We start from the raw sequence: 25655 nt of genomic DNA, 5'->3' as shown, positions 1-25655 counted from the left end.
AGTTGTAGGTGACAGACACCCAATTTTAAATTCAATTCCAGCTGTCCTAAGTGTGGAAGTAGGGAAGGGGGTAAGTGTAGGATTTGTCCAAATTTACAGATTGGGCATGCCTGCTCCATAGGTCATTCTAGTTTCATTCTCAGGCAGTTCCTGGACATGTGGTCATAGGTGGCTCTGGGCTTATTACTGCAAAAATGACATTTTAGATCTTTGACTGTCAGAATTCTACATTAATGACAACCTTCAGTCTGTGTCTAGAAGAACTGAATGCTCAAAGAAGCATGCTCACCAGCAGGAAAATACAGTAGTACAGATAAGAACTGCTTCAGTGAAGAAAAGAACCTGGCAGGGGAGGTACACCCTGTCATCTGAGCAATGGGTGACAGGCACAGGGGTGCAGAGTTCTGGGCCAGCTGTACCACAGAAAACATTGTTAGCTGAGCACTTGGGATGGCCTGAGTGAGGAGCTAACTGGACTGCTAATGTGAGGCCAGCCTGAACTATATAGCAAGGTCCATTTTCAAAACAAAACAAACAAACAGAACCCTCACACACCAAAACCCAAGCCAGTGTAAAGCAACAAACTACATAAAACCATTAGCAGTGTGCAGGCAGGCTTAAACCTCCTGATGTAGCTACTGCAGTTGCTGAGGAAGACAGGCTGGCGGACAGTTCTTTAGAGAGCCGGATAGAATTATAAGTTCAGCAGTTCCATTCCTCAGGACAGGCGAAAACAGAAGAAAATACTTTTTACAGAAAACCTACACAGTGTTGTTCTCAGCAACACTGTGCATAATAGATACAAAATGGAAACAACCCAAACTCCATCAGCTAATGAACGGATAAAATGTAGTATATTCATATGATGTATTTGGGGGCAATAAAAACATGAAGCACAGACTTAGTGCATGCTATGGAACTAAGGTGAAAGAAGTCAGTCACGAGGAATACTTCATATGGTTCTGTTTACTTGTGGTCCAGGATTGTCAAATCCATAGACAGGAACAGATTAGAGTTGGAGGGAGTTGGGAGAAACAGGCAGTGAATGAGGCATTTTGTTGGCAGGAAATAATAAGTGTTCTAGAATTGTGGTGATGGACGCACAGCTATGAGTTGCTGAAACTACTGAATTGTTAAAAAAATATTTTGTGCATGCATGTGTGTGTGACCCAGCACACAGGTTGAAATCAGAGGACAACTTGCAGAAGTTGGTTCTGTCATCCCACCATGTGGGGCCCAGGGATCAAACTTCAGGTCATCAGGCTTGGTGAAAAGTGCCTCTTTCAACTAAGTCATCTTACTGGTCCTGGGCTATATGCTTTATTTGGGGGAGAGGATGAAGGCTTGTTTAACTTAGAGTCAACGTTTCACGTAGTCCACACTGGCTTTGAACTCACGGGAATCTTCTGGTGTCAGCCTCCTGGGAGTGGGAAAGCAGATCTGTGGCACACCCGTGGGGAGCCTAGAGTTGTTTCCTTATGTTGTGTGGGTCCTCGGGCATGAACTCACGTCATCAGGCTTGGCACTGATCAAGCCATCGCACTGGCCTTGAGGCTGCGCACCTTAAATAGGGGATTTGAATGGCGCAGAAATTCTATGTCAGGATGTCCAGCATTGTGCTGATAGGTGTGCTAACCGGGATAGGTGCTAACCGGGATAGGTGCTAACCGGGATAGGTGCTAACCGGTGCGTGCTTGCTTGCAGTTCTTTCTGCAGCTTCAACAGGCAGCGCTGGAGGTCTTCGCAGAGAGTAACGCCCTCAGCAAGCTGCAGCTGGGGCAGCTAGCCTCCATGGAGAGCTCCGTCTTCGATGACATGATTAACCTCCTAGAGCGCTTAAAGCTTGACATGCTGACGCGCCAAGTAGACCATGTTTTTAGAGAAGTGAAAGACGCTGCAAAATTGTATAAGAAGGAAAGGTATGTCCTGTGTCAGCTACCCCTTACCCAACTTAGTCAGAGCCGAAGGTGGCATTTACATTCCAGATTCCAGCTCTGGTAAAATCTGGACATTGAATTTGGGGCTTTTGTGTGTGGTAGTCCCAAACTTTGGTTTTGCTGGAAATCTTCCGAAACTCTATTCTCGTAAAGAATTTACTGAGAATAAACGAGCAATGGTGTGTATCTCACAGAGAAGTGGCATGCGATCTGGGGTTCAGGAGCCCACGTGTCACTCATTTCACAAAGAGCCGTGTGGTCAAAGCCCTGTGCGGCATTTCACAGCCGGCCTGCTCTGCCTGTGCCCTAACGTGGCACCTCCACCTCACAGTACTGCCACCAGTTTGGAAATACTATTAGTCTGTTTGCTAAAACCAGAGCATAAGATTAAGTGGTGTCTTTTAAATTCTAAAGATAAACTTTAGTTTTTAACTTTACATAATTGTTAGTTTTTATAGTTTTTAACTATAACTTATATAGTTTTAACTTTAATAACTGAATTTGGGGTATTTTAAAGGAAACGTTAAGTAATTTAATGTATATAAATATAGATACATTTCTTTCTGGTAGAGCTTTTAACATGACACATTACTTTTTTCTTTTTAAACTCCAGAATTTCCCCAGGACTATACATTTCCTCAGATTTAAAATGAGATCTTAAAGGTACAAAGTGGTAAGGCTCATCCTTGTGAAGGTTATTTGTTTTCCAGATGGTTGTCTCTGCCATCTCAGTCTGAACAGGCCGTGATGTCCCTGTCCAGCTCAGCCTGCCCACTTTTGCTGACCTTACGGGACCGTCTGCTTCAGCTGGAGCAGCAGCTTTGTTTTTCCTTATTCAAAATTTTCTGGCAAATGCTTGTAGAAAAGTTGGATACCTACATCTATCAGGAGGTAAGTCCATGGCGACCAGGGCTGTGCTGAGAATGATACCATTACGTGGATTACATGGATGTGATCACATGGATTGCTCTTGGTTTCAGATAATCCTTGCCAATCACTTCAATGAAGGAGGAGCAGCCCAGCTGCAGTTTGACATGACGAGGAATCTTTTCCCTTTGTTTTCTCACTATTGCAAGAGACCGGAAAACTATTTTAAACAGTAAGCCCAATGTCTGACCATGAATATTGGTGTGTCCAAATGCTAGAGGAGTTGACTTCTTTTTAACAATTTCAGAGTGTCATTGGTATTTGTACTAATATCAATTAAAATCTGAGTTGAAGAGATGGCTCAGCAGTTAGGAGCACTTGATGCCCTTGCAGAGGGACTGAGGTTTGGTTCTCAGCACCCACACGGTGGCTCACAACCATCTGTAATGGCCTCCACAGGCATCAGGCACAGACATCGTGCATGGACATACATGTATGCAAAACATATACATAAAATAACATAAAAACCTAAAAAAAATTAAATAATTAAAACTTTAAAACATTCATTGTGCACCTATTCTATTTTCAAAACACAATAGGGAAACCAAAATAATGTGTGCAATCCACGTCCTCAGAGAGCTGACCAGAACCAGCTGTACAGGACACATTGGACTTGCTTCTTAGCACCTGGTTCAACGCTGCTTGCTTACCCCTGGGCGAGTGAACGGAAAATGAATGCAAGTGTAATTCTGCCACCTTCAGAAAATAAGAAATCTCAGCTGGGTTTAGTGTCTCACAGTAGCCCAGACTAAAGGATAATCAGTGTTCTGATTCTAAATTTAATATTAACTTTAGTTCTAAGTATAGTTATAAACATTAGAATGGTTACCGGCAATCTAAAATTTACAGTATGTATAGGGTTTTTGCAATTCCGAAAAATTCCTTTAAATCATAAATGCTTGCTTCCAGGAAGCTATGGTTGTTTCCAGTTTGCTTTTCTTTTTTTGAAATGGATTTTATGTATCCCAGGCTGACCTTCAACCCAGACGCAAAAGCAAAGGATGACACTGAGCTTTTGATCCTCCTGCCTCTGTCTTCTGAGTGCTGTGATTACAGTTATGCAACCCAGTACTCCCAAGCGCCTGTCATGCTTTATTCACGCTGGGCAAGCACCCTACCTAATACATTAAATCTCTAGCCCCTATTTGTTTTTATTAGTATTTAAAAATTTAACTTTGTGTTGATGTGTGTGGAGGCCAGATGACAGCTTGTGGGAAATGGTTCTGTTCTCCTACCATGTGGATCTCAAGGACTGAACTCAGGTTATCAAACTTGCCAGCAGGCAACTTTACCCACGGAACCATCAAAACTGCCTTCCTGTTTGATTTTGATTTTCTGAGACAGCCTTGCTGTGTAGCCTTGGCTGGCCTGGAGCTCACAGTGTAGACCAGGCTGGCATGGAACTCAGAGATTCTCCCGCTCTGGCTTCTTGGGCTCTGGGATTAAAAGTGTACCACCATCCCCAACTTATTTATGTTTTTGGTTTGTCTTGCATTTTTGCCTTTTCTGCTGCATTCATTTTATTCCTTTTATCTTTCCTATGTCTTAATTTTCCCTAAAATCACAGCTACATTTAATAATCTGTTAGCTCCAGTGTACTGAGACAAACTCTAATGATGTATTAAAACAAATCTTAATGATCCTACCTACGCTTTGTGTGGTCCCAGCATATTTAAAGAGCCAAATAGTACATCTATAGATAGTCAGAATGGCTGTGTAGACCCCAAAGGTCATTGTCATTCTAGGGATGGTGCAAAGAGGGTCTCTTCTCTTTCTTGTTTTCCTACACAGTGTAAAAGAAGCCTGCATCGTTCTGAATCTGAATATCGGTTCTGCATTACTCCTGAAAGATGTTCTGCAGTCGGCTTCCGAGCACCTTCCTGCCACAGCAGCCTTAAATGAAGTTGGAATTTACAAACTGGCTCAGCAAGATGTTGAGATTCTGCTTAACCTGAGGACAAACTGGCCTAACACTGGAAAATGATGTATCTTTGAGAAAAAAGGTGGTTTAACAAAGATGACAGTTGGATTGAAGTTGTCTGATAAAGTTCTGAATTAATGAAACTGGACAACTGAAAGCTTGGTAGACGCATTTCTTATCATAACCATATTTCCTCTGTCTTCCTGTTTCTAAGAAAACAAAGAGCAGAAAACCCAGCTGTGAGAAGCAGAGAATTGCAATACAAACAGGAATGCAAACATCTGAGACAGTGCCAGAGCAAAGGTCAGCTATACCTGACCTCCGTTGTGCTGATCAAGGGGACTTGTTGGAGAAAGCTGAATGCAGCCAATACATTATAGAAATACTCACTTATGGATATAGGTTTGGTAGTTGAGGTTCCTGTATCCAGTTTGGGAATTCATATGTTTATATTAAAAATACACTGATCTGGGAGTGGTGGAGGACACCCAGCACTCTGAAGGCTGAGACAGGAGGATCACTGCGGGTTCAAGACTCTCCTGCACAATATAGTGAGATCCTGTCTGTCCCACCAGAACAAAACAAAAAACAAAACAAAACAAAACAAAACAAAAAAACCCAAACCACCCCACAATAGTTTTATAAGATGGTGGTTAAGCCATGGTTGTTCTTACTATTCTATTCTCATGTCTGTCCCTCCTATCTTCCCATCTAAAGTGTATCTTAGTTGTATTTGTATGTACTCATGTGCAGGCATGTGTGCATATTTGTGCTATATGAGTGTGTGTGCCTGTGGAGGTCAGAGGTGAACCTTGGCTATTGTTTCTTAACATGTCCACCCTGTTTTAGAGACAGAATCTCTAACTGGGGCTTTGGGCAAGCCCAGGGCCCTGCGTCCCATAGACAGGTCTGACAAGTGTACCATCACGGCAGACTTTTCACATGGTTCTAGCGAGAGAACTCTGTGCTTGCATGTCAATGACAAGTACTTTACCACTGAGCACTCCCCAGCCCTTCCTGGTTCCATTTCTTGTGACAATGGGCATCTTTTTCTGGTGGAAACATTGTAGAGGGCAGGTACCCCTTCACGCATTTGCCTGTGGTAATTTTTACGTAGCTGATGAAGATAAAAATCCTTTGTGTATGTGTGTCTAGGTGTGTACCGAGTACATGCAAGAGGAGCCAGGAGTTGATGTCCAGTGCCTTCCTCTGCTACTTTGTGCCTTGGTCTCATTGTCAGCTAGACTGTCCGGCCAGTGAGCGCTGGGGAACCACCTGACCTTCCCAGTGCTGGCCTTACAGGTGTGTAACTGTGCCCGGCTGTTAACTCCCAACTCCCGGCTGGGAGCTGGGAGTTTAAACTCAGGTCCTTGCCGGCTGAGCCATCTCCCTGACCTGTGTCAAAAAACTCTCTCTCTCTCTTTCTCTCTCTCTCTCTCTCTCTCTTTCCTTGTAACAGTCCTTGGTCTTGGGCTGTGTGAAGTGAGGGTTTTGTGTGCGTGGTACTAGAGCTCAAACTTGGAGCCTTGCTCCTGGGAGGCGAGGGCTCCTCCAACATCCCCAGCCCAAGCAGTGATCCCTTGATGAACAGACCTCCGAGAGGAAAGCTTTTACACAAATTGAGCTTAATTAGCTGGAAGAGTTATATAATTATTAAGGTCTCTTTCTTTCCCCCTGACATGGCATTTATTTAGTACTGTCAGTGCTGTAACAGCTCAATCTAAAATTGCAGGGTAGGGGCTGGAGAGATGGCTCGGCTGTCAAGAAGCTGCTGTTCCAGAGGACCTGGATGCAGTTGTAGTACCCGGCACATGTGGCTGCTCACAACAGAGGTACACAGTGCAGCAGAAACCACACGCACGTGCACGCACACACACACGCACACACACGCACGCACACACGAGAAAAGGAAGTAGCACCTATATTCAATGATACTGATACTTTAAAATCTTACCATGGTAATAGAGTTTTAAAAAGCGTACACTTCATCCCTGAATTTATCCAAAATTATTAAATGTCCATCATCGGTCAAAACTTCATCTGTAGTACACAGACCCAAGTTTTTTAGAGCTGCAGAAGTGAGCATGAGAAGAACTGAACATTTGAGAAGTAGAATTGTGTTCAGGTAGAGGAAGTTGTGGCGCGGTTTACTCGGGTTGTAGGTCACACTGACTATCTTTTTACTGCACAAATGAAATGCAGCCTGTGCTGGAAGAGACCATGCCCTCAAACACCAACACAGGGCTGTCCATAGAGAAAGGAAGGCATCCGTTAACTTTGCGATTCTCAGCTATTCCAGAAGAGATTAAATACTCTTGGCTTTTCTGCAACTAAATAGTTGAGATTCATCTTATATGAAATTAACCTGTGTCACAGTTAGACACAGTCACGTAAATGCATGTTCAGGGTGCTGAGCCAGCCTTCAGGGTGCAGGCCTTGCCACCTGGAACTCCCAGCACAGCAGAGGGCACTTGAGGAACTGAGCAGAGCACTGCTCTGCCTCAGCTGACTGATGCCACGGTGCAGGCTGGACCACCGAGTTTTTGTTTTCTTAAACTCCCCAGATAACCTAATTTGCAGACAGAGATGGAAACCAGGAAGACGGGGCAGCACGGTGCAGGAAGAAGCTGCCCAGCTAAGTTAGGAACAAAGAGTCAGGCCAGTGCAGCCTTCTGACGAGGCAGCACAACGTTATGTCTGACACAGAAGCAGCGCTCTAGATCAACAGGCTCTTCAGTTACTGAAATGATTTTAAAAATCCAGTCTACAAAAATAATGTGAGTCATGTCAGACATAAGACACATGGTATAAAAAGCCAGACACGATGGAGCAGCTTAGATGGCAAGTGCCGCTATCACTGTTTTATTCTTTGAATGCCTACATTTCCATGCCTACATTAAAAAAAAAAAAAACATTTTTAAGTTATTGAAGGGTATTAGAAAAAAATTAAAGGATACTGGGGCAGCTGACTCAGCATTTGATAGCACTTGTTCTTGCAAGAATCCAAGTTCTGTTCCCACCTCAAGTGACTCATAACCTAGAACTCTAGTTGCAGGGGATTTGATGGCCTCTTAAAGTGTTCTTTAGGCACTTGCCCACATAAGACATTCTCTGGTGGATGCATCACCAAGTTCAGCTGCTTCAATTTGTGACCAATCTTATTTCACTATAGTCTCATCTACGTGCCTTTTTCTCTGTCCATACTTACTTTGTTTGTTTGTTTGTTTGTTTACTTTGAGACAGAGTTTGTGAAATGGATGGCCTGGGCCTGATCCCAGGACTTGTACAGCAGAGAATGGACTCAGGTTGCCCTCTGACCTTCACACGCTTGGCATACATGTATGCATTGAATAAATGAATGAACACACACTCTAAAAATAAAGCAAGACAAACAAAATTAGAAAACTACTTATACTTCAGTTTACCCCCAGCAAAATACCTCACTCTCCTCCTGAAACTGGGAAAGAAATCTTAGGAAGTAACCAGGCTCCTGAGGGACTCCCTCACAGCCCAGTGCCCTCAGGCAGCCTGGCTGGCCTGTACTCTGTTTGCTTCTGAATAAAACTATTAGCTACTTTCTGTCCTGTGTGCTTCTTCAATGCTTTGAACAAGACTCCAAGAATCTGGATACACCAGTGTAGAGAGAGACCCCTGGCAACATGAGTTAATGATGGGTGACATTAGACAGGAAGACAGAGCTAGGGTCTGAGTTGGTAGAGATGATAATTCCCTGAGGTGTTACATGCGTGTGGCCTGTGTTACCACCAAAGGCCATGCAGATGTCTGTGGTCTGTGAGCCTGAAGCCATATTGATGTCCATGGACCATGCTGCTGCTGGGGACCATATTGGTATCTGGTCTGTGTTGCCCCAGAGGCCATGTGGATGTCCTCCATCTGTACTCCCACCAGAGACCACGCTGAGGTCTGTGGCATGTGCTGATGCCAGAGATCTGTGGATGTCGGTGGTCCATGCTGTTGCCAGAAACTGTGTCCAGGGTCTGTGCTCCCACTGACTGTGAAGGGCAGGGAAGCTTTTTCTGCAGCAGTGTGGATGTTTGCAGACTCACAGTTGAGAAAGGGCAGAAGGCTTTTGTGACAACGCCCCCCCCCAAACAAAATAGCCAAGACAAGAAAGAAGCCATCAAAGAGAACTCTCAAAAGTTGTGATAAAGAAAGCTGATGCTTTCTTTTTTTGGGGGGGGGGGGAGGGGAGGACTCAGTTTTCTCTAAGTGGCTAGCCACTGGGAGTTTGACCGTGCTTTAGTGAGTAGATGGGTTTTGCCTTTTTAAGCTACAAAATGTAACTCAAGGCCACTTCCCTGGGAACCCAGGAGTGGACCTGGTCAGAATTTAATTAAAGCTTGCTTCAAATTTGGCTCAAAGACTGTGGTAGTGATCTTATTCTCTCTCTCTCTCTCTCTCTCTCTCTCTCTCTCTCTCTCTCTCTCTCTCTCTCTGTGTGTGTGTGTGTGTGTGTGTGTGTTTTGAGACCAGGTTTCTTTGTGTAGCCTTGGACTCGCTTTGTAAACCAGGCTGGCCTCGAACTCAGAGATCCACCTACCTCTGTCTTCTGAGTGCTGGGACTACAGGAGCCACCACACCTGGCTGTGCTCTTCTCAAAAATTAATTTATTCACTTTACATCCTAGTTGTAGCCCCCTACCTCCTCTCCTCCCAGTCCCACCCTCTTTCTCCACCCCCTCCCCTATTCTTCAGAAAAGGGGATCCCCCCCACACCCAGCTCATCAAGTCACATGAGGACTTTCATCCTCTTCCCATGTGGCCTGGTAAAGCAGTCAGATCAGCGAGGAGTGATAAAAAAACAGGCAACAGGGTCCATGTCAGAGACGGCCTGATTCCCTTACTAGTAGACTCACATGAAACCTGAGCTGCCCATCTACTACAGGAATGTAGAGGACCCAGGTCCAATCCATGCATGGTTCTTGGCTGGTGCTTAGACTTCACAGGCCCCTCTGGGTCCTGGTTAGCTGGCTCTGTTGGTCTTGTAGAGCTCTTGTCACCTCTTGGCCCTTTCATCCTTCCCCCACTTTTCCACTAGACTCCCTATGCTTTGCCCAGTGTTTGGCTGTGAGTCTCAGCATCTGTTTTGCTGGGTGGAGCCTCTCGGAGGACAAAATAGGCTCCTGTCTGCAATCAGCAGACTATCATTAATAATGTCAGGGGCTGGCCCTCTTCCATTAGGTGGGTCTTGGGTTAGGCCAGGCATTGGTTGGACATTTCCTCAATCTCTGTATCTGTTCTGTCTTTGTCGCTGCAGGTCTTGTAGGCAGGGTAAGTTTTGGATCGAAGGTTTTGTGGGTGGGTTGGTGTTCTCCCTCCACTAGAAGTCTTGTCTGATTAGAAGGTGTCCTCTTCATTCTCCACGGCCCCTCCTACTAGGAGTCTCAGCTAGAGTCCCCCTTATGTCCTCTCAGACCTGACTTCGGTCTCCAGCTGGTCACAGAGATGTCCCCACCCACAGTTTCTCTTTCTCTGCAGGCCTCTGCCCTCCCACGTCAGCTCTTCTCAGGTCTGATCTCCACCCTTGTTTCTCTCTGAGCTCCTTCCTTTAAGCACCCTCCTTTTGCTCCTCCTTGTTACTTATCTTATTGAGGTCTGTGCACTGGAATACGTCTATCCTGCACTTTATGGCTAGTATCCACTTATAAGTGAGTACATACTCTATGTGTCTTTCTGGATGTGCATCACTCAGGATGATCTTTTTTACTTCTATCCACTTGCCTGAAAATTTCATGATGTCATTGTTTTTCATGGATGAGTAGTATTCCATTTTGTAAATCTACTACAGTTTCTTTTTTTTCTAAAGATGTATTTATTTATTATGTATACAATGTTCTGTCTGCATGTACACCTGCACACCAGAAGAGGGCACCAGATCTCATTATAGTTGGTTGTGAGCCACCATGTGGTTTCTGGGAATTGAACTCAGGACCTCTGGAAGAGCAGCCAGTGCTCTTAACCTCTGAGCCATCTCTCCAGCTCCATACTACAGTTTCTTTATCCATTCTTTGGTTGAGGGATATCTAGGTTGATTCCAGTTTCTGGCTATTACGAATAAAGCTGCTTTGAACATGGTTGAGCAAATGTCCTTGTTGTATGGTGGCACATATTGTGTGTATGCCCAGGAGTGGCATAGCTGGGTCTTCAGATAGAGCTATTCCCGGTTGTCTGAGAAAGCGCCAGATTGATTTCCAAAGTGGCTGTACAAGTGGGTTTGCAGTGAAGGAGGGTTCCCCTTTCTCCACATCCTCACCAGCATGTCACTCGAGTTTTTGATCTTAGCCATTCTGATGGGTGTAAGATAGAATCTCAGAGTTGTTTTGATTTGTGTTTCCCTGATGACTAAGGACATTGAACATTTCTTTAAGTGCTTCTTGGCCACTAGAGATTCCTCTGTTGAGAATTTTCGGTTTAGTTCTGTACCCATTCTTTAATTTGATTATTTGGTTTGTTGGTGCTTAATTTCTTGAGTTCTTTGTATATTTTGGATATTAGCCCTCTGTCCAATGTAGGGTTAGTGAAGATCTTTTTCCAGACTAAAGGCTTCTATCTTGTCCTGTCGACCGTGACTTTTGCCTTGCAGAAGCTTTTCAGTTTCATGAAAGTTTTTCAATTTCATGAGGTCCCATTTATTAATTGTTGATCTTAGTGCCTGAGCTGTTTTCTATTCAGGAAGTTGTCTTCTATGCTCAAGGCTATTTCTCATTTTCTGTTCTAACAGATTTCGTGTATCTGTTTTTATGTTGAGGTCTTTGATCCACTTTGGCTTGAGTTTTGTGCAGGGTGATAGATATGGATCTATTTGCACTCTTCTATATGCAGACATCCAGTTAGACAAACACCATTTTTGAAGGTGTTTTTTTTTTCCCCATTGTATAGTTTTGGCTTCTTTGTCAAAAATCAGGTGTCCATATGTGTGTGGATTTATTTCTGGGTCCTCAGTTCGATTCCGTTGATCTACCTATCTGTTTTTATGTCAATACTGTGTTTGTTTGTTTGTTTGTTTTTTTAATTACTATTGCTCTGTAGAACAGCTTGAAATCAGGGATGGTGATACCTCCAGAAGTTTAAGAGAGACATTTTTTAGTAACACAAAGTACAAATTTGCTTTATAACAAGATACTTAATTTAATTAGTAGTTTTTATAATACTTAATCATACAGTTAGCTTTTGTGTTATTATTGCTTTATCATAGGACTGTTAAATATTTAATTATATTTTTGGTAGCCTGAAGGTTAGATCAAAGGGAAGATAATTGTCACTGCTCATCTGTAAAGAGATGAGTGGAATCTGAACTGCTTTCTTATGCTTCTTCCAGCAGATGGTGCCCTTACAACCACTATTCTCTGTTTATAGCTACATAGTTTCTCTACCATGTACTCAAAGGATTCTTTCGAGGCCTTGGAGCCAAAGAGGCATCTCAACCTTAGCTACAATCCTTCTCTCAGTCTGCAAAAGGGACTCTGCACACATCCATAAAGAGTGGCTTCATTTTACTGGAAATCTGGAGAATTCCAGTCTAGATGAAAAATGTTCACAAGTAACTGTTACTGAGTTCTTCTTTTGCCTGAGGTTCCTATCTGACTCTGGTAGTCTGCTATTTCTCAGCACAGGGAGGCAGATTTATACGGTTTCCATCCATTTGCTTATTTCTTCCTTTGATTATGTGCTTAAGTGCTGCTCCAAGGCCCTGTAGAGCCCAGAAGAGGCTGGAAAAGGAAGAAATGCCATCTCTCTTTTTTCGGTGATGTTTTTCTCTAACAACGTGTATGTGCTTCTCTAATCATTTTCTCATTAGGAAAGACTGCCTTTTCACCAATTTTTACAATATAAAAAAAAAATTCTTGGGCTTGAGAGATGGCTCAGAGGTTAAGAGCACTGGCTGCTCTTCCAGAGGTCCTGAGTTCAATTCCCAGCAACCACATGGTGGCTTACAACCATCTATAATGAGATCTGGTGCCCTCTTCTGGCATGCAGGTGTACATGCAGACAGAACACTGTATATATAATAAATCTTTAAAAAAAAATCTTACTCTTTTGTTTTGGCAAATATATTGTCCCCACTAATAAATCAAGAATTAGTGAAAATTCTGTGCAGTGTACCGCTGTAGAGAGCACAATCAAGAACGACGAGAAAGAAGCAGTCACGGTGTCACGTGCCCGGAATTCTCCCACACTTCCGGGATTCAGGAAGATCGCAAGTTTCAGGAGCTTGTGACCTACGCAGAGATTTTTTTTTTCCCCTTTTAAACTAAAACGGTTAGTCGTGATGAAGGAAACGACTCATCTGTCTCCAGAGGGATGAGTGTGGACGACATGAGGGCTCTGTCTACCTTGAAGGCAGATGCAAAAACAAGGATGGATTCGTTCCTCTTTTAGGTTCACTTCTCCAGAGTGGAGCGTTCACCCTAAAAGAATATGACACAATGCTATATTGATCAACTTTCTGAGAATCCCTGTTTTTCTGGTCCTTTTCCTTCAATGAGAGCACATCCTCTGTGGGAGAAAGACAAGCAACTACCGAAACAGATCCACACCTTCTGAGCCAAGGTTGAGCCGACTTGAGAACCTGGACGTGGTGATCTGAGCACAACGAGCATGGTAGATAAAAACGGACAAGCTGAAAGACTCACCACAAACCCACTCTTGCTCACACTTCTTTCCTTTCTTTCTCTAAGCAATTGCGTAGAGAGAGGAGGGTGAAGAAACAGGATGTCCAAAAAGGTCATATAGATTATCATCTACCCAAGATTAACATAATGTTACATAAAATACAGACATATAAATATATAGATATAAATATATAGATTAAATAAAAAAATTTCCCCCCGAGATGATAATTGTCCCCAAGAGCCACACACCAGTGCGCAAAGTCCACAACACCATCACACAAGCTACTGCTTACCATTCCAAGAGTGGGACTTTTTTACATCTAACAGAAGGAAGTGTAAACCAGCGGGGCCTTCTCACTCTAAACGCAAGGAGCTCAGGTGAGAAAGGTCGGCCTCGCTCACAGGGTGTCCACGAGCACAGGTGTGTGTGCGCTTTAGAACGTCCCTTCCTAGGAACGAAAAGCACCGAATAGAGAAGGAAGCAAAGTTTGTGTTTTACCTTTCAGAAGCAGTCGGACTGTGGGTGAGGTATGTGCGCGGCCCTGACGGCTGTGCTGGCTGATTCAGTGTCCAGATAGAGGCGCTTTGAGCGGTAGGTTTACTCCGTCCCCCTTGTCCACGACGCTGCTTCTTAGACTCTAATCTCTGATGGAGGAAACCCCAGAGCCTGCTTCTAGGTGCCTCGGTAGTAGAGTCTGAGCCAAGATTCTGGGTTAGGTAATTGCTTTAAAAGCTCTTAAGGGGATTGGAGAGATGGCTCAGAGGTTAAGAGCACTGGCTGGACTGGTCATGAGTTCAATTCCCAGCAACCACAAGGTGGCTCGCAACCATCTATAATGTGATCTGGTGCCCTCTTCTGGCAAGCAGGCGTACATGCAGGCAGAATACTGTATACATAATAAACAAATAAATCTTTTAAAAAAGCTCTTAAGGAAGTGAACTCCAATGTTACTTAACTTTCAACAACACAAGTTTTTTTAGTAATTGTTTCAAAGTATAGTTACCCTGAAAATAATTTCTGTTTTTAACTCTGTAAGGATTCTCTTCGCAATATTCCAAGAAGCTTACTTTCACCAAGTTTATATAATAAATAGGTTGCTTTCACTGGTCAAAGGAAGAAGTAACAGAAAGTGTTTGCTATTGGAAGGTGATGCTGACTAATCCTCAGATCCCAACACTGAATACAAACAACACATTCTGAGAAGTGTATTAGCTCATCTGTATGGTGTCCTCTGCTGAAATGGCTTTTGCTCATGTGTAGTCACTTAATAAACGGCATTTTCCAGTTGTGTGCATAGGCTAATCCCTGTAATCCTGCTACAAGAAAGAGACTCTCATGATTTGGAATACAGTCTTTCTACGTGGTTGGTTTCGGACCAACCCAGGATTTACTCTGAAAAGTATATTAAAAAATTGGTTTTTATAAGTGCGCACTTTAGTTTCATCATTGTGCTTCCAGCTGAACACATTCTGAATGTCGCAGTTTGTGGCTCCTAGGAAAGTGCGCTATAGTCACCAACATGACTGCCTACACAGGAACTGAGTGAGGACAACAGCAGGCATGCTACAGTATATGGGGAATTCTTAGAGAAAAGAAGAAATAGTCTTCCCGGGGAATGGCAGATCAGCTGGTTATCCACTTCCACATGGTCATCTCTGAAAGCACACATGCAGGTAGCATTATACAGCTTGAACAGTTTGCAATTATCTCTTTAATAACATATATTAATATATATGTGCATTTATGCAAATACATATGTTAATTAACATAACAACAATTAATTGAATTAATTGTCAGAGTAAAAAGGTATATATGGGAAGATTTTGAGAAGAGAATGATGAAATTATATAATAAGTTCAAAAAGTAAAAGAAATAATTTAGAAACAAAGTGTTTAATATATTTATATCAGTTATGTTAAAAATATTCTCAGATGTCATACATTGAAATTATTTGTAGGAAATATGTTAGTCAACATTTTGAGCCATATTTAAAAAATGTTTTAAAGATCTCTGTATTTTCCTATATTACATGTATAGTGTTTTGCCTACATGTGTGTATGTGCACCGTATGTGTGTCTGGTGCCTGCAGAGGTCAGAGAGGACACTGGATCCCCTAGGACAGCATTACAGTTGTTTTTAAGTCACCATGCCGGTCAGGGCTGGGAGACAGTCGTACCTCCTCCACAAGAATGACTGAGCCAGCTCTGGAATTTCATTAAGCCATATTCTTGAACTTTGGGCCAACTCTAGAATTTATTTAAGCCATATTCTTAATTCTCAACATCTCAATGAGATGTTCTACAAAAAGTTTTTTCTCCTTTTCATCATATTTATAGTTACCAAAGAAAAGTTACATATTAGAGGTTTTTGTGTTTAGTTTTTTTGCAACAGCTGTCCAAAACCAACGTTACCATCTTCAGGCACCTTTTTCAAATGTCAGACAACATTCAGAGATGCTCTTCAATCAGCCACATGATGGCATAAAACTTGTCAGTTTGCACAGACCCCATCTTCTGTGGCTGCCTAACTCATGGATCTAGAAAGGCACATACTGTTTGGTTTTCTGTGTTTGGGAGCACAGTCCTTAGGATGATCTGGGGGGTTGTGATAATTGATATGGCACTGCCATTAAGGCCACCTTTTGATTCTATTCCTAGGGAGCTGAAGAGGCCCTGGACCAGATGTAGGGTGAGTTCACATCACAGATTGTTAAGGTGGGCTTAGAGCCAGGAAGTCACCTCCTTCTTCTTTGTTCTTGGAACCTAGATTGACTAAACCAAAGACAGGAAGAGGTATGAAATAACAGACAAGAAGATGGGTGCTGGGGTTCAACAAGCTGACGTCTTGGTCTCTCGGCCACCACAGAGGGACATATAAGCTTGTACAAATCTCCCAAGGGAGTTTCCTCATCTAAACATGGATGGCATGGGCAGCCTTCACCAATGTCACTGGCTATCAGTCAGTCTTACTGTGTAGCTTGAGATGTATTGGCAACAGGATATATATGGTGTTCTAGCTACAATTCATGAGTCATTCTGAAAACAAAACAAAACAAAACAAAACAAAACAAAAATAGTGTCTGCCAGACCATATGCTGCTCAGCTTCTCACTAATAGGCCACGACACCCATAGTAATCCTCCCGTCTAAATGGAAATTTGTTATTTTAAACCATGACTTATGCATACGGGTGTTTTGACTCCATGTAAGTGAGAACACTTCATGCTTCCCTGGTGCCTGAAGAGACCAGAAGACAAGATGGGATTCTGTAAGACAAGTTATAGGTGTTTGTGAGCCACCGCGTGGGTGCTGCAAACAGCGCTTGCGCTGCAGAAGAGCAGCGTGTTCACCGATGAGCCACACCCCAGTACTGAAAAGTTCATTCAGCTTCTCGTTGGTGTGCAGGCCTGGGAGAAGCACTACACTGGGGTAAGAAACTCCTGACAGAACACACATTCCCAGTGATGAAACAGAGTGAAGTGGACAGGGGAAAGAGCTGGTAGTCTTAAAATTCTCTGTAATGGCACAGCCTATGATCCAACTACTTCCCATCAGCCCTTGCAACTTAAAGGGTAATTCCCAGAAAAAGAACCTGAAAAACTAAGCCGTTAATACTTCTTCCTTCTGTAGAACCTGCCAACGTGGGCAATTTTCATCCTAGCTTCTGGAAAAAGCAAGCAAGTATTAGACACCACCAGCAAGTCGTTACAGCTTCCCCAGGCTCATACAGACAGCCGGGTTGCAGCACATGAACGAATGCATTGGAGGTATTGCAGTGAGACAACCAGAAAATTTCTCCAAGAGAAATTTTTCCCTTCACCAAAAACCAAAAGATGCTTTGCTGACGAAGTTAAAGCACTTTGTATTGCACTATTAGCTTCTGGGTTACGGCCATAGCGCAGGAACACATGCTAATGGAGACTGAAGCAGTCTGTTCGCTGTGAGGTTGCAAGGCATGGAGAACAGCTTCGCAACCGAGGAGTCTACTTGGGCTATTGGTAACCTAAAGTCTGCCTACATCAGTCTTCCTGTTCACTGGAAACCAAGTGACGCAATACAGATTTCTGCCTGTGACTACTATTAATAATTCTTGCTTTGTGGGCAATTTCTATTCACATTTAATCTCCTTTATGTCCAGGTGTGAGGATGAAAAGGCAAGTCCAGCCAGGACTAATTGCATGTGCAATAAGAGAATAGTTCTCTGAGCCTCCACTTCCTGAGAACTGCCTAATTACTGTCTCATGCATGACTGGGCTTGCATAAAATCACATGCATCCCTGGTAGAGGCTCGTGCAGCTAGGAACGGCTTACCAAATCCAAGCCTGTCAATCAGAGAATCAGCAGTGTTAGTCACTTAACAAACTCCTACTTCTATTGAATCATAGAATAGAAATTTCAGAATACAATCAAGCCCTTGAGTGTCCTGTCACTCAAGGGCTGACTGTCCCTCTTCACAGGTCTGTTTTGCACTATCACTTTGCTTTGGAATAGCTTCCTTGTCTCTTTGTAATCTTTATAAAAAAATTCTTTGAATAAATACAAAAATCCTAGAAGCAGTGGTCAAGACAGAAACCACACACTGTAGTCTCGAAGCAAACAGAAGTTTAAACTACTACTTGGATGGTTTTTGCAGTTTTTATCCCTTTTCCAGTTTATTTATTTGTTTTTTATACAATATATGTTGATAATGTCATATGCCCTCCCCCATTTTTTGAGTCTGGGAAATGCATCAATAAGAATTGTGTACCCAAGTTCAGGGCAAATCTTTCCTCCTCATTTAAATCATTTCTGGAAGCACCCTTGTATTAACACTTGCATATGAAGGCAAAAGTCTAAGAGTGGGTAATTGATCAGCTTTTATTAGATATCCTCAGGCATTGAATATTTTAACTATCCTCATGTATAAATTGATGGATTGCAAAGATTTGAGGAGCAAAGTGGATATAATACGGCCTATCCCACATAAACCTTTATAACCCGCAGGAAGGGCATTGCAAGAAACATTTTCACAAAAGAAGGTCCATCTCAAAAGCAGTTGTTTTCCAGGGGGATGGGTGTGATTAGAGGTGAATTTGCAGTAAAGAGGAGTATAAGTACATTTCAAGCATAAACAATGCTATACAGAAACACAAGTGTCAGAGTTACCAGGGTAGACTGATAATGTGAGAATGGGTGAAGCCGATAGTGTATGAATGTGTGTGCTGATTGATTCTGTTTGGTCTCTGTTATTTGTGCATAGTGCTCATGAGTGACTCATATGCCATATACATTTCTTTTTTTTTAAGAGTCCAGGGATAGATAGGTGTCATCTGATGTAAAAAGATTGTTCTTGTTGCCGGCCATGTTCCAAATGATGTTAGAGATTATTTTCCAAACCTTTGGCAACAGATATTATTTTAGGTGTAATAATATCAATGTTGGTAAGCAAAACATCAGTCATTTTGTTTTTCATTTCATACAATAATAGCTTTCTCACATTCATAGCAGCTTTATTCATAATATCCAGAAACTGAAAACAACCTCCATGTCTTTCAACTGAAGAAAGGATACAGAAAATGTGGTATATTTACACGATGGAGTATAACTCAGCTGCTAAAAAATTAACATCATGAAATTTGCAGGCAAATGGATAGAACTATAAAAAAATTACCCTGAGTGAGGTAACCCAGGCCCAGAAATGCAAACTCACTTAATGTGGATATTAGCCATAAAGCAGAGGAAACTCATGCTGTAATCCATAGACCCAGATGGGGCTGAGAAACAAGGGGGGTGCATAAATTTCTCTGGGCAGGGGAAATAGAATAGATATTGTGGGTAGACTGGGGACAACCAGTGGGGATGGAAATAGGACGGATGAGGTGTGGGGAGGATTGAGGGAAAGAGCAGTGGGAGAACCAACTGGAATTGTGGAGAGGCATCTCAGGGTGGAGCCAGAAAACTAGTGCAGTGGAAACTCCCAGGACTCTATGAGCATGACTCCAGCTGAGACTCCTAGCACTGGTGATCAGGAACCGGAAGCTGCCATCTCCTGTAACCAGGCAAGACATCCAGTGGAGGGACTGGACCACCAACCCAGCCACAAACCCTACAATTTGTTCTGTTGCAAGGTGTGCTGGGGTAAAGGTAGTACAGAAATTGTGGGCGTGGTAAAGGTGGTACAGAAATTGTGGGCGTGGCCAACAAGTACCTGGTCCAGCTTCAGACCCAAAAGTTTGTTCATTAAGAATGTTTAGAAACTGGTAAGTTCTTTATAATTATTCTTTGTCTCAAGAATACAATTTAATGGTCATATGCTATGTCCAATATGTTCGCAAACAAATTAATATGTATTCCTGCGTTGTTATAGAAGGTGTTATACAAATAAAGGAGTTGGATAAATACTTTTTAAAAAGATGCTACCATATACACCCTTACAGCAGAATGAAATGGAAGTCATCTTGTAAACAGAATCTCCTTGGGCTCTTTGTTATGTTTATATGTGTAAAATACAAATTCTTAGTTCTTTAAGTTAGGTACTCAGCAGAAATATTTGTTAAGACTGCTGTAAATTCCAGCACTGACAGATGCTGCAGAATGAAGCAGAGAAATTGTGCCTATAAAGAAGTGAGATTTCTCACAGCAAGTTCATTACACACATTTAAAAAATATGTTCAAATATTAGTTAGAATAGTTTTAATAAAGCATGAAAAAGAAAAAAGCTTATCAAAATATTTTATTTGGCTTAATTTTATTTGCAAAATGAAACGCTGATTTCTTGAAAATCAATTCCACCTAATTGCCTATTGTTCACAGAAGAGAAGAGCCCAGGGACAGTAAGCCAGCCAGCATTTTAATGATGATGCTAAATCATACATAAAAAAATTCACATTTTCTTTCAGGTACTATATGAAATCACTAGTCATTTGTTTAGAGCACAGATATTTTCTAAGATAGTCTCTGTTCTAAAAGATAACAGTTTGGAGCAATTAGGAGTTCCATTTCCAGCACAGACAAGAAGCTCAGGGTCATCTGTAAAGTCCAGTTCCAGGGGATCTGTCCCCCTCTCTTGGTCCCTGTGGACACTGTGAATGTGGTATGCAGACACACACATGTAGGCAAAATGCCCATAAACCTAAAATAAATGAACTGATAAACTGAAATTTTAAACTGAAATGTAACAATGTGTATATACTTATTGTATGTATTACTTCTGTGCATTCAGATCTCTCAGTTCAATGGCCTGTTGTGAAAATATGCACAATGTTTAGATTCTCAGTAATATCTGTAATAGTTAGACCAAGTGAAGAAAGTTCAAGCGTTCATTGACTAAAGCATTACGTGTTTTCCAACATATTGATGCTTTGCAATTCACAAGTAGGTTATTTGTTATAGGTTTAGTTCTTTTAAAGAATTAAAAAACTAAAATTTTATAAGACACTTACAACATACTGAGAAGAAAATGTCACTGTGTGTACCAAGGAGTTCATCCTCTCCTACCAGTGACTGCAGACCCATGACCCCTTCCCTCACACACACAATACTGTGCTCTTTATTTTAACATACATTGAGTCCAGTTTTGCTGTCCAAATGTTCACGGCTGAGCGGCCTTCTGCTCCCTTATGTTCAATCTTTCAGGAGCAACACGCATAGAAAATTAATTCTCTGTCTCCTACAGTTAGAGCCAACAGCTCCTCGTCTACCTTCCCTCTCCATGGTGGCATTTGGTCTGAGCTGAGCTTGTATAGGAGATGTTGACGCAGGCACTGTGTATAGGAGATGTTGACGCAGGCACTGTGGGTTTATGTGCAGCTGTCCTGTCGTGTCTGAAAGACATGGTTTACTTCATTCATTCACCACCTCTGGCTGTTACAGTCTTTCTGTGCCATCACTCACAATGATTCCCGAGGAGGTATGGTAGATAGGTTTCATTCAGGGCTGAGCATTCTGCAGTCTCTTCTTCTCTGCACCTTGGCCATGTGGTTGCTTGTGCCATGCTTCTCTGAAGAGAGCTGAGAGATGCAATAATCAAGTTGCAAAGGTAGGGGAAGGTACTGACCATTTGGTGCTGGAGCAGCAACTCTTGTGCTCTTCCTTGGGGACGGTGATGGCTCTCCTCTCAGCATATAGTTGCCTGTAGTCTTTTGTGTAGGGCTGAGTCCTTGTGAACTTTCCCCCACCCCCCTTAGCATGGCTGTTGTTGTCATTGTTCAGCTCCCATTTAGGCATACGTATTTAGGTAATGTCTGTCTGCCTGCCTGTATGTATGTATATAGGTAGGTAGGTAGTCATCACTGATTAATGAACAAAGAAGTCAGGAATTTGAAAGACAGCAAGAAGGAGTAAGCGTATGAAGTAGGAAATAATGTCATTATATTACAATCTTAAAAAATAAAGAATTTAAAAGGTAGAGTAATATTTAAGTTAGGAAAAAACAGGTTTAAAAAATATCCTTCATCAGATCATCTGAAGTCGCAGTTAGCTTTTCTCTTCTTTGAACCAGAGAGCAAAGTCCCTCCCAGAGAGATGAGCAGCAGCAGTGAGCAGGGGAGGAGGCTGGACAAGAGTAGGAAAAGTACCACAAAGGTCTCTAGCATTTTCACACTGATTTCTTTATTTCAAAAGTGTCTTCCTGTAAACTTTTTGACTGTTTTCAAGAGTTCTTACAAAGTCGGTTCTCATAAGGTTTTCTTTGATATTTGACAGTGCTGTAGAAGGCTGACTTTTGAAGCCAAGTGTTTTGTCATTTTAACTAATGTCCTCAGCGGCTCTTCCATTAGATGACTTACTTCATCTTTACTTCTATCAAGGGAAATGTTTGGAATGTAGAGCAACAGACTTCAGCATGCCTGAAGCACGTTTCCTCACTTTCCATCCTACATATACAGAAACCCCTGTTTTACATAGAGAAGTGGATGAAAATACAGGGATAATTCATCTCTTGCTGCACCCAGTGAACATCACCTTAACTCATTTCTTCTCGGAGCCTGTGCTCTTGAGGTCATGTTAGAAATCACAGTAGAGGAATAAAGGGTCTGGAAGGAAATGGGCATCTGTATAGCTCGTATACACGAGCACAGGACCCTGTTTTTCCTGAGCACTGCTGTGGGTGAGGTGATGGGCAGTGACCTTTGGAGAGCATAAACATGCACACAGACCCTGCGAGGACAATAGAAAATGTCATTGAAAAATCACTTTGTGTGCTTTATTGGAGTTTTTGAACATATACTCGCAATCTTGTTAATATAATGATTTTCTTTATTTTTTATCACTTTGCAGCATCTTGTGCTCCATTAATCATCCTTTTTTTAAGATTTATTTATTTGTTATTTATACAACATATAGTATTCTGCCTGCATGTGTGCCTGTAAGCCAGAAAGAGGGCACCAGATCACAGTATAGATGGTTGTGAGCCACCATGTGGTTGCTGGAAATTGAACTCAGGACCTTTGGAAGAACAGCAAATGCTCTTAACCTCTGAGCCATCCCTCCAGCCCCCTAATCATCCTTTAATCACTGTGCTCCTGTCCCATAGAGCCCTGTGTTCTCCCCGTGCTTGTCTCACGGATGTTGGCCACTGAGGCCTTGATGGTTGATGCGTGAGATCACAATGAAGGTCATTTTTTCATTGTTCTGTTTTTAAGACAGGGTTTCTCTGTGTAGCCTTGGCTGTCCTGGACTTGCTTTATAGACCAGGCTGGCCTCGAACTCACAGTGATCCACCTGCCTCTGCCTTCCAGAGCGCTGGGAGCATAGGCGTGAGCCACAGAGACCAGCTTAAGGTGATTCTTTATCAAAGCATTAGATGTATAGATCATTTGGGTTTTGCCCCACATTCTAAAACTAAGCATTCCATTCCTGTAAACAGCATGAGAAACACAACTTAATCCGGTTCCTCCCACATCTGTAAAGTCGTCCTTCATATCAGCTGTAAGTTGGTACAGACTGTACCACGTGGCTGTGTCTCACTTGAAAGAAGCCACAGCTGGTGGATAACGGTTCTTGGTGACAAAGCATTTATTGCAGCCATGTATTAGTGACTGATGAAGCAAAGTCCTCAAGACCAAGCATGCTGGAATCGCACTAATGTTCTGAAACTCAGTGCTATAATGCATTCAGCAGTGTTTGTGTTCTTTGGAGCATTTCTCCCAAATCTTAGCAACATGTTACAGTCTTATCACCAGGAAATTGTTTAGAACTTCCTACATGGAGTTTTTTATGTGATCAGGTTTTTGTTGTTGTTGTTGTTTTGTTTTGAGACAGGGCTTCTCTGTGTAGCTCTTGCTGTCCTGGACTGGCTTTGCAGACCAGGTTGGCCTTGAATTTACAGAGATTTGCCTGCCTCTGCCTCCCGAGAGCTGGGATGACAGGTGTGCGCCACCAAGCACAGTTATATGGTCAGTTCCAAGCACCTTTCAGAGTTCCATTTCAGTGTGTTGAATCTCTTGGATTCAGTGATCACTTTCTGGTGCAAAATTTTTTGAAGATAAAAACATTGAATATTAGAGATTTTTTTCATACTTAGCTCTATGATTTTAATGGTCTGTTTTACACTGAAGAATGTGAGTGACAGCAATTATTTGAAACTGTCTTTTATTTAATATATTAAGCCAAGCAACTCTTATGAAGCAATTATGCAGGATAAAGATTTTTATCCTCTTTTTATACTAAACAAAACTGAGGAATGAGGAAGTAGGTAAATTTCTTGAGATTCCTTTTTTAAGAAAGGAAGTATTGAAAACAAGAGAAGTGAGACCCATTAGACTGACTATTTAGGAGTGTTGTTGCTTCTACAATATATTCGTATAGTTATTTAAGTATATAGGGTAGGCATTTAAATTCGTCTACTATCTACAACATGTAGTTTCCATTAGTGACGTATTTCTGTCCCAGTGAGCAGGCACAACGATCTGCTCACTGTTCTGTGTCTGATATGGACAGAATGGGCTGGATCCAAAGCGAGGATGTACAGGTTGAGCTGGGCCTAGAGACTGAATAAAGCTCCGATGAAATGAAGTCAGGGGGTCTCAAGGAATCGCATGGCATGCACAGCGTGCACCCTCATCCAAGCCTGGAGGCACAGCTGGGTTTGGGAAGGTTCTGCGGTTCAGCAGGCTGACCTGGCTAGACTCTGGAGAATTTGACTCATGCAGGATTTGGCTGGGTGGAGGGGATGAATGTGGTGTGGGCACATGGTTGGAAGCAGTCAGTCTGCTTGCTTATATAACCGGGGACCACTTGGTCAGGGTTGGCACCACTCCCTGCTCCCCACCGTGGGTTGGGCCTGTCCACATCAATCATTCATCAAGCAAATGCTCTACAGACTTGTGAGTAGGCAATCTGGATGGAGGCATTTTCTCATCTGAAATTCCTCTTCCCAGGTAACTTGCGTCAAGTTCACAAAAGCTGGCCAGAAACAACTGCACAGAATAAAACTGCAGAGAACGAACTCCAGGAAGTCTTCTCAATCCTTAGCCCTACCCCTCAGGATCACAGGGTGAGTCCCGAAGATCTGGCAGAGAAGAGCTTACCAGAGCTTGATGGGAAGAGCCTGTTGCTGAAGGTAGTGTGGTTATAGGGCACAGGGCGGGGAATTTCCCACATGCTGGCTTTTGTAGCTCCAGAAGATGCTGCATGGTCTGGAGAACTGTCATTGGCGGGCGGTCCTATCGAGCTGAGGATCCAGGCAAGATGCGCCACTTGTATTGCATCACTGTTGAGGCAGCCAGCACTTTTTGTTTTGGGTTGGATTTAAAGCTATGGAACAGGAGGGACAGTCCTGTAACCCTGGCCAAAGCCCTTGGCCTGGGAAGTCACAGGCCCTAGTGGAGAGGCTACAGCTCACTCTTGGTTCTGGAGACGTGTCTGAAATGGACACCTGCCTGTCCATCGGACTAGCCATGCTGTCAGCTTCAGCTGGAAAAGTTTCTTTGGGCAGTGTGCAAGTTACCGCAGGATGAAAGCCCGAGAATAAATGTGAGCAAGCTCTAGATGGGTTATCATTTTATTATTGTTACATTTTATTTAAATTACACACTCAAGTTTCAAGCATCTGTGGAGATTTTGCAGGGGTCAGTTCAGCTGGAGGGTAATGGATAAGCCTCACCCGGAAAAATCACCTTTGTGATCATTTTATTTTCCCTATAGGCAATACTTATTAGATGGGTCATCTAAATCATTCAAAAAAAAAAAAAATCATTGAGGAGGAGAGAGAGTCAGAGAAAGGGGTGGGGTCTGGCATAACACTGTCTCCAGGTGCTGCA

The 25655-nt window shown here is 42.6% G+C and overlaps 1 protein-coding gene across 2 annotated transcripts in view; it reads left to right on the top strand.

Moving 5' to 3' along the window:
- Positions 1–8364, top strand: part of Rint1 (RAD50 interactor 1) — a 30553-nt gene extending 22189 nt beyond the window's left edge. For both annotated transcript variants that reach the window (XM_021661441.2, XM_021661442.2), the window contains 4 exons: positions 1705–1919; positions 2648–2828; positions 2918–3036; positions 4656–8364. In XM_021661441.2, coding sequence (XP_021517116.1) covers positions 1705–1919; positions 2648–2828; positions 2918–3036; positions 4656–4848 — 708 coding nt within the window. In that variant the 3' untranslated portion in view covers positions 4849–8364. The remainder of the gene's footprint in view (positions 1–1704; positions 1920–2647; positions 2829–2917; positions 3037–4655) is intronic.
- Positions 8365–25655: the final 17291 nt, after the last annotated feature.

The sequence above is a fragment of the Meriones unguiculatus genome, chromosome 21, assembly GCF_030254825.1.
Source record: "Meriones unguiculatus strain TT.TT164.6M chromosome 21, Bangor_MerUng_6.1, whole genome shotgun sequence".
NCBI lineage: Eukaryota > Metazoa > Chordata > Mammalia > Rodentia > Muridae > Meriones > Meriones unguiculatus.
The sequence above is the reverse complement of the archived record's forward strand: the minus strand, read 5'-3'. Positions and strand labels throughout refer to the sequence as shown.